This window comes from Thamnophis sirtalis, unplaced genomic scaffold (genome assembly GCF_051295495.1).
Source record: "Thamnophis sirtalis isolate CommonGarterSnake01/CBP01778 unplaced genomic scaffold, rThaSir2_p1.2 scaffold_6, whole genome shotgun sequence".
NCBI classification, from domain to species: Eukaryota; Metazoa; Chordata; class Lepidosauria; order Squamata; family Natricidae; genus Thamnophis; species Thamnophis sirtalis.
The window spans coordinates 32,687,078-32,699,544 of record NW_028261386.1 but is presented as its reverse complement, the minus strand read 5'-3'; the positions used below and the strand labels follow the sequence as shown (position 1 = coordinate 32,699,544).

Here is a 12,467-nt window from a genome sequence, read left to right as displayed (position 1 = left end):
TGACTATGAGCTGAACTGCATGGAACGCTTTTACCTTCCCACCAAAGTGATACCTATTTATCTACTATTTGCATGATTTTGAACTGCTAGGTAGACAAGATTGGGGCAAGTAATGGGAGCTCACAGTGTCATGCGACACCAGGTTTCAAACCAGGGTTTGAGCTTTCTAGCTGACAAGCTCAGGCTCTTTAACAACTGAGCCATCGCACCCTATTATTTGTATACGTTAATTATATTACATACTTTTAATGCATCCCAGGACAATTCCTTTTCCTCCCAGGTAAGCCAAAGGATTGGACATCCACGCTCTAAAGAAGTGGGTCTCAACCTTCCTAATGCCGCGACCCTTTAATACAGTTCCTCATGTTGTGGTGACCCCCAACCATAAAATTATTTTATGTTTTCTGTATTTTTTCAAAAACATGTGTTTTCCGATGGTCTTAGGCAACCCGTTAAAGGGTTGTTCGACCCCCAAAGGGGTCCCGACCCACAGGTTGAGAACCGCTGCTCTAAAGGAAGAAGGGAGCTTCAATTCATACAACAGTTTCTTTTTCTTTATCCTGCCTTTTTTCCTTTAATGTGTCAATGCCTCACAACAAATTGCTGGTTTGTTCTTTTGGTTCTAATTAAAAGCATGAGGTTTAGGGCTTAAAATTTTCAATTCAAACACTAATATTTTCTGGAATTCTCAAGGGCAAATTGGGTCATTCAGGAATCATCAAGGAAATCATGATACTCTGACTCATTTCAGAGAAACATCAACTTTTTTAACTTTTATGTGATTATTTTATTATTTTATATTAAATATTTTTACATTATAAAATATTTTATACAAAATAAACCTTCTTTTACTATTATCCCACATATTGCATTAGAAAATGTCTAACCTGAGCTACTACAAAGACATTTTAAATAATAAATATTAAAAAAGAAAGAAGAAAGTGATTTTACTACCAGTCAAAAACAGAGCAGATACAAAACTGATTCATCAACTGTAAAAATTCTGAAAGATTAAATGATTTCTAATATTGCTTAGAAAATATAGCCATAAATAGGAACATCTTATTTCTATTATTCAAACTATAATTTTATTTCATAATTTATGCTTGGCCTTTCTTTCTTTATAGAACTCAAGGCTTAACAGAAACTAGGAGCAATTTTTTCATATCACCTACTTGCTGTGTCCCATTTGTGCTGCTGCATGGATAGGCAGCTGCCATTCTTCTTCATTGCAGTATAGGTTTGGATTGGCTCCTTCGGCTAGTAACAGCTCCACACATTTGTCATTGCCCTCCTGGGCCGCAATGAAGAGTGGTGTGGCTTTATCTTTTGCTTGACAATTGATGTTTGCTCCTGATAAGGGAATTTTAATAATTTGATAATGCTCCTCATTTTCAATTGCTCACTGAACCTTATTTTTATACTCTATGCTTAGAAAAGGAACTAGTATAACTAATATATAATTACAATATGGTTGCTGATTCTTTTAGGGATTTCTACAAATCAGCAATGTACCTATTTCTATCCAAACACAGGGTATTAAATGCAATTCAAACATTATAGCCTCACTCTCTTAGGAGCAATGTTCATCACTCTATTCTCTTCAAAATCCCTACAAAAGAGCTAGATCTTTACTACTCACCAGAAGAGTCATAGGGACAGAATCATCCTTATTTCCACCTTTAGTTAGGCATTTATTTTAACACAGTAAAATTTAGCAAGACTAACATTCATACTATGTTATTAAAAAAAATGTGCATAATACATTATAGCAAAATGTACATTACTTCTGATAAAAGACTCAAGAAATAGGAAGATCCTATAACTCTAATTACTTCATGTTTGACCCAACTGCTCATTGTTGCTGGTTTTTTTGCTATTATCATTGTCTACCCAGCTTAAGTTCTTTATTATCTAACTCAGAGTTTCTCAACTAGGATTCAGTGGAACCCTAAGGTTCTATGAGAAGTTGCCAGCCATTCCATGTGAGACTTTTGGGGGGGGGGTGCATACAAAGTTGACCACAGATACATCAATTGGTCTCATCATACAACAAGAGATGTATAACCACTCAAACTGTTTTACACATGGCATTCTATTCTGCAAATCAGTCCTACATCAGTACTCTTAGCCAAAAATAAGTCGCTAATAGTATAATCTATCTGCTATAATTCACCACAGCTTTTACTAATGAAAGCCACGATGACTGTAGTTTTGCAGAAATTACCATATGATATAAGTATCCTTAAGCATTCCAGTTTTCCATACTGTGCAGCAATAAATAAAGGTGTGATCCCAAAATCATCTACAGACTCTTTGTTGGCGCCTTCATCTAGAAGTAATTTCAGTATTTCAGAATTATTCTGGAATGGGGAGAAAAGATTGGTTGTTAAATATGGCTACAGAACTGAAAATTTTCCACTTTGGTTATTATTTGTAGCCAGTTCCTTGATCCCTTAAAGCTAAATTTAGCTCATGCTAACCCATTACAATATTGCCAGTGACAACTGAAAACACACAGTAGGATACCAGCAAAATATAAGCCAAAACAGATTTAGAGGACTGTCATTTTATAATACAGCCTTTTGTTTCTTGTAACATTTAATTCTGCTCAAGTGAAACGTTGATTTACAAAAGAGTTTTTAAAGCAGTTCTCAAGGGAGAAAAAACAAACAAAATGACTCTGTAAGATTTTTTTGGCTTAAGACTAGATGGACATCAGGATAACTGACGAAATGAGGCAGTTTTGCTATAAAACCTAAAAAAAATCAAAACAAGATTAAATCAAAACAGGATTTGAGTTTTTACAGATGTGGGATGACTAAAAGTCTTAACGATCTCTTAGGAAGATCTAAAAGACATATATGGTAAATAAATAAACAAAGGCATTAAATGAAAGGGATTTCATCAAAATTATAAATTCCAGTCAAAAAGTCCCCATTACTTAGAATTCTCACTGGTTTAAATCCAGGTGTTTCTGTGACATTTTGCTCATGCAAAATGAGCAAGGGAATTTAAATTCCTCCGTCACATTCTCTTAACAGCTTAGCTTTTTCATTCAAAATAGGACAGGATCAGAAACAAAGGGCTGAATCAAGATAAGGAAGTACAGTGATTTTTGAAAGCAGAAGCCTTTCCCACTTGTACATGAATATTTAGATATTACAGTTGATTTCAACAAGAACTGTCCACCACAACCCAAAGAAGTCATTATTAAAACTATTACCATACTTAGAACTGTAGAATATAAAGCTACTAGCTGAAAACATGACGTTGTCCGGGTATTTATTTATAGGGAAGAAATTTCCAGACCAAACGTAATTCCTAATGTTGGATTTTCCCCCTTGCCAGAGGGAGCCCCCTTGTGGAGCACTGTGAAGCTGTTGCCATGGCAACTCCACTGCACTATACAGTAGAAGCCATTTTAAGGCACATCAGGCTGTATCTTAACAGAACACACACCCTGAGGAGTGTTAGGGATGTCTTACTCCCACAGTATTTTTTTCCAGAGATTAAGTAATCTGTGTACCAAGTTTGGTTGAAACGGCTGGAGGCGTCCCAGAGTTATGCTGGAACATACACACACACACACAAAATGTCAGAATGCAGTCTACTACACTAAAGAACTAAAGAGATTAAGAGTCTATCCATGGAACCACTCACCTTTTAAATACCAAAATGCCATTTCTTTGAAGGTCTCAGTGTAATGGAATAAAACAATTATTTCAAATGAATTATTGTTCAATAATGGATTTATGACCCATTTATGATATCTGATCATTTCTTAAATATGTGTACTACTTTTATTATTTAAAATGTATATTGTTTCATACTCTCTTCAGTTCTTGTCATATTGAGGATGATCATTTGCATTTAATCTGAGTTTACTACACTGTCACAGATCTAAAAGTAAATGGCTTGCAAAAACTACACAAACCTGTTCTTTAAAGAGAACAAGAGTAAAACCTTTATTCATGTGGAAATGAAATTATGGATTTATAGCTTACCTGAAAAGCAGCCTGGTGCAAGGAATTCCATTCAGACCAGCAGTGGGATCCATTAAGATTGGCTCCATGTTGAAGGAGAAGCTTAATCACATTAGTATGTTGGTTTTCAACAGCTTCAAAGAATGGGTTAAAAGCTATTATTATTATTATACACTAGACAACCCATACCCCTCTGGGTCATCATTTCAGACATATTTTCTTACCTAAACTGAGTAAAGGAATGACCAAGAGCAGGCAAAAAAAAATCCAGTTGGAACAACTTTCTGCCAGCTTCCCCATTGAGTTTCCATGTAAGAATCTGGCAGGGAGCATTGGAAATAATTCCTTCCTTCCCTTCCCTTCCACTTAGGGCCTTACTACTTAAGAGTAACTTGTCTGACTATTCAGAAATGTGCGAGATGGCTTTCTGAAGACATGCCTGTTAAAGGAGGCCCATTTTAGGGTTCATAAGAAAGTTTTTTTTCCTCCCCCCCCCCCTTTTTTCTATATTGCTCCCACTATGGAAAGCATCCCTTTGGCAGCTGATTTTGACTGCCATATATAATTTTAAAAGTCTGTTTAAGAGTCATCTTTCATTAGGCTTTCAGTTAATTAAAAAAAAACTAGAAAGAGATATTAACTTATCATCCTAGCAGCAAGTCATAGATCTCATCTCTGGCAACAAATGCAATTATTATTCAGTAGTTTTTCATTCGTACTAAGGCAGTTTTGGAAACTTCAGCATCACTGCAATTATTTTCTGGAGCTTCATCAGCAATTCAAGATCAGACAGCAACAAGATTTAAATATCTTGCATGCACTGTATATTTATTATATGAAATGTGCAAACATTTCATATTCCAAAAACATATTCAGAGAATACATTTCTAAAACGGAAAAAAAATCCTGAATGCTTATATTGTTTGTGCTATTCTCTCCCACAAGAAGAAAATGAAAACTTTTTTTAAAAATAAGAAAATACTATATTAGATATGCACTTAAAAGTCAAGTAGATTCTATGGATTGCATCCAATGTTCAGTTCAGTAGTAGAAAAATTATAACTGGAAAGGTTCTTTTTATTCTATTCCCTCTAATATAGCAAATTTTATCGAGACAGATGATCTTCCAGATGAGAATTGAGACGGGAGGTACAGAATGGGAAAAGAGAGAAATTGATATACATAAGCAGTGTGTGTGTGTTTGTGTGTATGTTTGTGTGTATTGACAGCAACAAGATTACAGTAAAAAAGTGGTGAGTAGAGGATCAAGGTCCATCAGTGGTAAGTGCTTCTAATCAATCAGTCAATTTATAAATTGTGGAGGTTCATTACCATCCTATACAGGTGGAAAAGTTTAAAAGGCATTGTTAAGGACAGCATTTTTAAAGAAACTTGTATGACCTTAAAAAGTTGAACAAAGAAAGAACTGAGAATATATTATTTCTTTCCAGGTTTTTGCCTATCTGGTTATTGCATTGCCAAAGCAGTTTCTATTTCACATTAAGCCAGGAATTTGCCTTGATCACTTTTAATTCTCCATGTAGACTTGACTCTCCTACTGATGTATTAACTCCATAATCCCAAATCTTCACACATCAAGAAGATGCAAAGTCAGGAACTCTTTGAAAATAGATTGTATTGTGGCTGAGACCAAATAACAACAAAAGCTACAACAGTAAAGAGATGTTGGACAGGATTTCTAGAAGTAGCCAAGTTCAATTGAGAGCCTGTGGCTTTCAGGTTGATTTTCAGAGCACTCTTGTAATGCTTTGCTCTGAATGGAGTTTTGAAAAAGAGGTTTCTGTTTTCAAACAAACACAACACTCTTTTTATCATTTGAAACAAACAAACAAAAGACATCAAAACATCAAATTTCCTTTTAATAAATAATTTGAAACCCAGGCATATTTTGCATAATTCAAGACTGACTAGTACTTACATGCAATATAAAATTAACCTTTGGGGAATATATTTTCTATCATCATATTTTATCAACCAGACCAGCACCATAGCTACTTTACATTGATCAGCACTCTGAATTCTAGATTGGGGAATGAATAGTGTTTGCTTTACTGTAAGTTTGAGGTAAAGAAAGAAAAAGAGTTCTTTTATATCTACTGATGCACAGCAATATTACTCTATACTAGTGGTTCCCAAACTTTTTTTGGCCATGCCCCACCTAAGCATCTCTAAAACCCCGATGCCCCTCCCCCCCAGGACATATAATCCTTACTTTACTCAAAAGGTGAACTCTACTCATGCCTAAAAGGCCATTAACTTGGTTTAAACAAGATTCAAATTGCCCCCATTAAAAATCAAATTGCCCCCCTGCGGGGCATGGGCCCCACATTGGGAACCACTGCTCTATACTAACCAGCTAGCAATGTTGAAATCGGGGATAAATTGAAAAGTTCTGTGTAAGAACATTCTAATCTATTACAGATCTCTAATCCATCAGGAAATCTCTAATTAATTAAAAAACAATTGTTCGTAATAGAGAACTATAGTTCTAGCAGGTTAAAACTAGCCTGTGGGTTAGAATTCAGCTTGACAAGTAAAGAATTATTAATTCTGAAGCTAGTATAGCTAATGAGTCTTTTCTCTTGGCAGCCTCCAAATCCATTGTTTTATTTCCTCTGCAATAAATCTAATTCTTTAGCCAAAAGATCACATTGATAGCCAATAAAAAATTAAGACATAATGCAAACATATCCAAAGATAGCTATCAGTCGAAGGTGCACTGAGACAAATTCTATTCCTTCCAGAGCATATAATCACTCTCAACTCTAGCCTTGTGACTTCCCTACACCCCTACTCATTACCAATATTCTGATATTATTGCAACCTATCCAGAGACCAATTACACAATTCTAAGTTTCCAGTAAAGAATTTCTTCCTTAGCCAAAGCATCATTGAATTTTTGAAAAAAGTGCTGTAATTTATAAGAGTACACTGAAGTCTAAGATGTTTAAAATCAATTCAACATTTTGCTGCTCCTTGGATAACACTGACACCTACCGGCTCACACATAGCAATTGATTCCTTCCTATTTAAAGATTGTCATTTCCATTAGCCCTGTGACTATTGTTCAATTACTGAATAGGTTTCACAACCTTGCCTTTCCAATTCAGTCTTTGAGAGTAAACTTTGGTGTAGTTTAAGAACTTAAATAAGGACACCTTTTCTTCCCTTTCAGCTAAAAAACTAAATGACCAACAGAATTTTGCCCATTTGTACACGGATTGATGTTGTAAGGAGGCAGTTTCCTGCCTGAAAAATAGGAACAGGTGTATTAAATAACATGTGGGAAATAAGAAACATATTTGAAAGATGATGAGTATAATCTACCCTGGTTTTAGTTCAAAATAAAATAAACACCTTGCGTATCAGAATAGAGCTGGATGGGACCTTAGAGGTCTTCTACTCCAGCCCCCTGTTCAAGCAGGAGATCCTACTCCATTTTAGACAAGTGACTGTCCAGTCTCTTCTTAAAAACTCCAGTGATGAAACATCCACAACAAGTACCAATTCAAGTGACAAGGATAAAGTCAATCCCTAATACAGAGCCTGTTATGTGGCACCCAGAACTCTTCTGAATGTAACTGCCAACAATCAGTGACACTGGTCAGGCATCCTGATACAAGAAATATCCAAAATTTATTATCAAAGCGCTAAAATAGACTCATTATTATTCAAATGGGGGAGGGAGGAATCTTCAAAACATAAGGAAAAAAACAAAAAAAACTGGACCATATATACAGTGCCATTTACTTTGCAATCATTCCTTCAGTCCTAGTGCTACAGGTGGTCCTATTCTCTGTGAGCGTTTGGCCTTTTTAAACAGTTAATCATAATGTATAACACATGCATATGTACTGAATTACAAATCTTGCTTTCAAAAACTGTTCAAAAACCCAAATATAGTTTACTCTCAAGAATGAACAGCTATGTTGAAAATATAAAGCCAAATATCCATCTTACCCACAAAAAGCAAAACCTTTCTAAAATAGAACCAACTGTGAACCACTTCAAACTGAAGAGCACTGGACAACACTGGTGGGGAAAATGGAAAACTACACAGTACAAAAATGCACAGACGTGTCCATGCACTTGCCATAGTTGGATTTGTGTTTCCTGCACAATGATAAAGGAAGCAATCCAATAACAGCTATATTTGCAGTATATTCAAGAACTATGACTAGCTGAAACTTTGTATTAATATAAAGTAATGATGGCATTTTTGTTATTTTTATATTTTTATTGGTTTATGCCAAAGCACACAGCTAGAACAATTAAAGTTATGAAAAGAAGAAATTTGAAATATCTATGTTTGAGGAATTTTTCCCCGTGTAACTTTTAAACTTTTTGATAACAATATACTCACCTAGAAATAAGGGTGTGGTGGCATCATTAGTGACTTCATTAGGATCAGCACCAGATTCCAGAAGAATAGCAGTGCATTCCAGATTTCCCCTACTTGCAGAAAGATGTAATGGACAAGTACCCTCAAATGTTTTGGATCTGATGTAGTTAGCAGAGGATGCTACAAATCATAACAGAGTAAAATGAGTAAAAGAATAATACACAAAAGTTGGAGAAGCCATTTTCCACGCCTCCCTAACTGCAGTCCATCTACGTACTATATTTTTCGGAGTATAAGACGCATCGGAGTATAAGACCCAGCAAGGTTTTGAAGAGGACAATAAAAAAAAGTTTTTGCACTCTGCAAACCTCCCAAAAACAGCCCGTTTTTCATGAAAACGGGCCTGTTGTTCCCCCCAAAAAGGCATGAATAGCTTTAGGGAGCTTGTAGAGTGCTCCTGGGAGGGCTGGGGGGCCAAAAATGAGCAAAAAATTGCCCATTTTTCACAAAAATAGGCCCATTTTTTCATTTTAAAAAAGGGTATGGATAGCCTTTAGGAAGCTTATAGAGTGCTCCTGGGGGCTGGGGAGGTAAAATTTCTGCCCTCCCCAACCCCCAAGAGCTCTCTAAAAGTCTCTTACAGGCTCTTCATGGCCATTTTGATGAAAGGGGTGGGGTTTTGGGTGGCAAAAAATGCCGTATTGAGTGTATAAGATGCACCCAGATTTTCAGCCTCTTTTTTGAGGGAAAAAGGTGTGTCTTATACACTGAAAAATATGAAAAGTCAAAAGATGGTATATAAAAAGTCAAAAGATGGTAAAGATATAATGATGTTTTCCAATGCTGTACACAGACAATTGGCAGCTATGATTAGTCTACTTTTCATCAATTAGATATCTGATGGGAAAGTGGAGTAAATTGGAGAACTAATACTATGGGGCTAAATTTTATCTTCATTTTATATATATTTGTAAATAAGTGGCAGTAATCTCCTTTAAAATCAAGGGAAGGCTATCATGGAAATGAAGATCACACATAACTTCAGCCTCCAAGCATCATGGTAGCAATAATGACCCTAGAGGGAGACAGGAAAATATTTGGCCATATTTTGAAAGAATTTAGATTAAATGTGTTAAAATAATGTTGGAATTTTAATGCGCATGTTTTGCTAGCTACTTGGGATAGGAAAAAAACCCAAAAATCATAATGCCAAATTTTGACCTTTTGCTCCTTGAGCATCAGCAGCTCAAGCTACTGAGAGTTTAAGGATCTTATGCTTTTTGTAATTTCTGAAATATCTACCCGTTTAAGGAAACTAATCTCCTGGGGAAAAATGGAGTCTCTGAAAATTCCTATTACTCTGAAACAGAAAGCATATAAATATCACTACTGCTGATACATTTCTCCTTACCTGCTTGAATTAAAAGCTTTAGACATTCATTTGTGTTTTGAAATGCAGCTTCATGAATAGCCATCCAACCTCTGTTATCAGGAACATCAATGCTGTATCCCTTTTTGATTAGTTTCTTCAAAAGCTTAATATTGCCTTCTCTGGCTGCAAGCCCAACAGCCGAACATCTATCAGAATAGGCTTCTGTAAAATCCATCCTAACAAATTGGGGTAGGAGAAAATGAAGAGGCATTGGCCATAAACTTAATGGAAAAAGAATACAACAGTGTATTATTTCAACAAAAGTTATCTTCATTAGAATATAAATCTACACAAATATATTTGATAGGCACCTCTACAATAAATTTATTTTCAGAAAGTATTAAGAACATCAGAAGGCCATGCTCAGAGTATATACATCTAGCAGGATCACCAAGGCGTGAAGAGCATCCCAGTTAAAGTAAACAGACCCATGTATAAGCCAGCAGCAATGTAGGAAAATGCTGGAAGAGAACAATTACTTTAGTAACAACAGTAAAGGCACCATTTCATATTGTATGAGAGAAGACAATGGTAAACTATTCCTGTATTTTACTAGAAAACTTCTTGGATAGTTTGGATGTTAGTTATGGTGAATGACAATATAGAGGCTGGTGCTGGCCTTTGAGGTCAGATGGCACTCAACATGCTACTGAGAAAGAGCTAAGGATTTTCCATTAGTGTTCATGTCAGATTGATTTAATTCTTCATGACACCTGGTCATTAACGGTGCCATATAAAAGAAAACGCAAAGATGCAAAAACAGAGGTCTAGTGGGAAATGCAACATAAGAAGCATGAGCATGTTCAACACAGTGAAAGATTAAGTGAAACAACTACATGCTGACATTTTAAGTTAACTGAAGTGGACTGTTATGGACTGTCAGTGAGATCACATTGTTTGCTACTGTACTGAACATGAAAAACAAAAAAGGAACAACACTCAGATCACTCTTTATTTAGGAGTTTTGCTGGACAACTTCTCTTCACAGGGTGATCTATCAGATCAATCAACCCATGGTGCCTAATGGATCCAATGAAGTTTCAGAAGGCACCTGCACAGTTTTCCAAGAATTGATTAAGACTAGTCATCCATTAAAATAAAGGGGAAGCTGAGGAGTTTGATCAAATTACACTGGAGTGATATAATAGTGCTCCTTGGTTTACTAAAGAGCTTATGGAGATGAAATCACAGAGGAAGGAAGACCCATTTTGAGTCCAACCGCTACTAAGAGATCACATTTGCATCTACACTGTGAAAATCCAACAATCAAATTGAGATATTTTGCCACTTCATGGCATCTGATTAAAGACAAAAAAGATGATTTTCATAAAAAGTCTGAAAGGCCCACTGTGAAGAATTTTATGACTTCTGGATAATGAAACTACTCAGATTCAAGAGGAGTTGAACTTCAGCTGCACAGCATCAACAGATGTAACTGGCCCTTTTCACAGGTCACTCACATACTGTATAAACTAAACATATGTAACTAAAAGAAAGTCAGAAGGCTTTCTGGAAATTTCTTTGTAAGCTTAGAAGGCTACCCTTTTTAAACTCATCACAAACAATTGCAAAATCTCTTCCATGTAATAATAATTCTATTGTCACTAACATATTGAATGAGTTCGCCCAATATCAAAATCATTTTGGCTCACAGTGTACTTAGACACCATAGTACATTACTATATAACAAATTATATAGTTTAAATTCAGTTTGCCACGAACCCAACAGTAGTTTCATTCATCAGTAGTGCAATGTATGAATACAGGGCTAAGGCAAGAATTAATACTGATTATGGCTTGGGCTGAAGAGACCAGAAAGTGGCTGACTTAGGGCCGATAATACTCGAATTGGCTTTCCTCAGAGGTTGCTACTTGAACGGCGATCCCCGGGCCGGGCACTCTAAACTCCCAGAAGAAGGGATAGAAAATCAATAATTAACTGAATACGAATTAGGACACTAACCCAACTGGATTCAAAGCCCATACTCGAGCATCACGCAAAGTTACAGGTTAAATTCGTGCAGCAAAGTAAGCAAAGAGCTAGGACGCCTCCTTTGAGACTCAGCGGACTGCAGCCCCGGATCCTCACTTCCCTAGTTTGAAGTTAAAACCCGCTGCCTGGCCGAAGGAGCTCAAAGGGGGAAGCTGGCACAACCCCCTCGCCACCACGACGGTTCTTTTTCCCTCTCGGTTGCCGGGGCAGCCTGAAGGGAAAGCGGTGAAGATGCTTCCCTCGGCCGCTCGGCGTGGGATATTCCGTAAGATGGCGGAAGCGTCTTGTGAAAAACAAAAAGGCCGCGCCAAACAGCCGTCGCCAATCCGGCTTGCCCCTCGCCGAGCAGGACGAAGCAGCCAACGCGCCTCCCAAGAGAGGTGGCCGCTTCTCCTTCCTGCCTTGGCCAAAGAAAGAGCAGGAGCCCAGCAGATCAATGGAATCCAAGCCCCGCTCCCTTCACTGCCCGCTCTTCTCACCCGAAATCTTCGCCGGGGCTACCGTGGCCGAGCGAGGCTCCCTTTCTAGGAAAGGAGGGGCGACCGCTCAGCGCTTGTGGCTCAGAGCGGCTGTCCCAAAGAGCATATCAGAAGCTTTGCCGAGCAAGAGCAGCCGGTTGACACCCAGCCTTTCTTTTCCTGGCTCAGAAGGGGATGCCGGGAGCTGTAGTTTGAGCTCGGTCTACGGCAAAAA

The 12,467-nt window shown here is 37.1% G+C and overlaps 1 protein-coding gene across 8 annotated transcripts in view; it reads right to left on the bottom strand.

The window, feature by feature from the left end:
- The window catches only part of ASB3 (ankyrin repeat and SOCS box containing 3), a 72,602-nt gene that overhangs the window by 39,564 nt on the left and 20,571 nt on the right, over positions 1-12,467 (bottom strand). For 4 of the 8 annotated variants that reach the window (XR_015696917.1, XR_015696918.1, XM_014061692.2 and 1 more), the window contains exons 1-5: positions 9,761-9,992; positions 8,371-8,529; positions 4,008-4,120; positions 2,228-2,363; positions 1,176-1,353 (exon numbers count right to left, since the gene is read on the bottom strand). Coding sequence is in view for 6 of the 8 variants with exons in the window: in XM_014061692.2 (XP_013917167.2) it covers positions 1,176-1,353; positions 2,228-2,363; positions 4,008-4,120; positions 8,371-8,529; positions 9,761-9,992 (818 nt within the window). In the remaining 2 variants the exon portion in view is untranslated. Of the gene's footprint in view, positions 1-1,175; positions 1,354-2,227; positions 2,364-4,007; positions 4,121-8,370; positions 8,530-9,760; positions 9,993-12,253; positions 12,384-12,467 lie in introns of those variants that run through there. The other 4 variants (XM_087717535.1, XM_087717537.1, XM_087717536.1 and 1 more) reach the window with 2 other exon arrangements.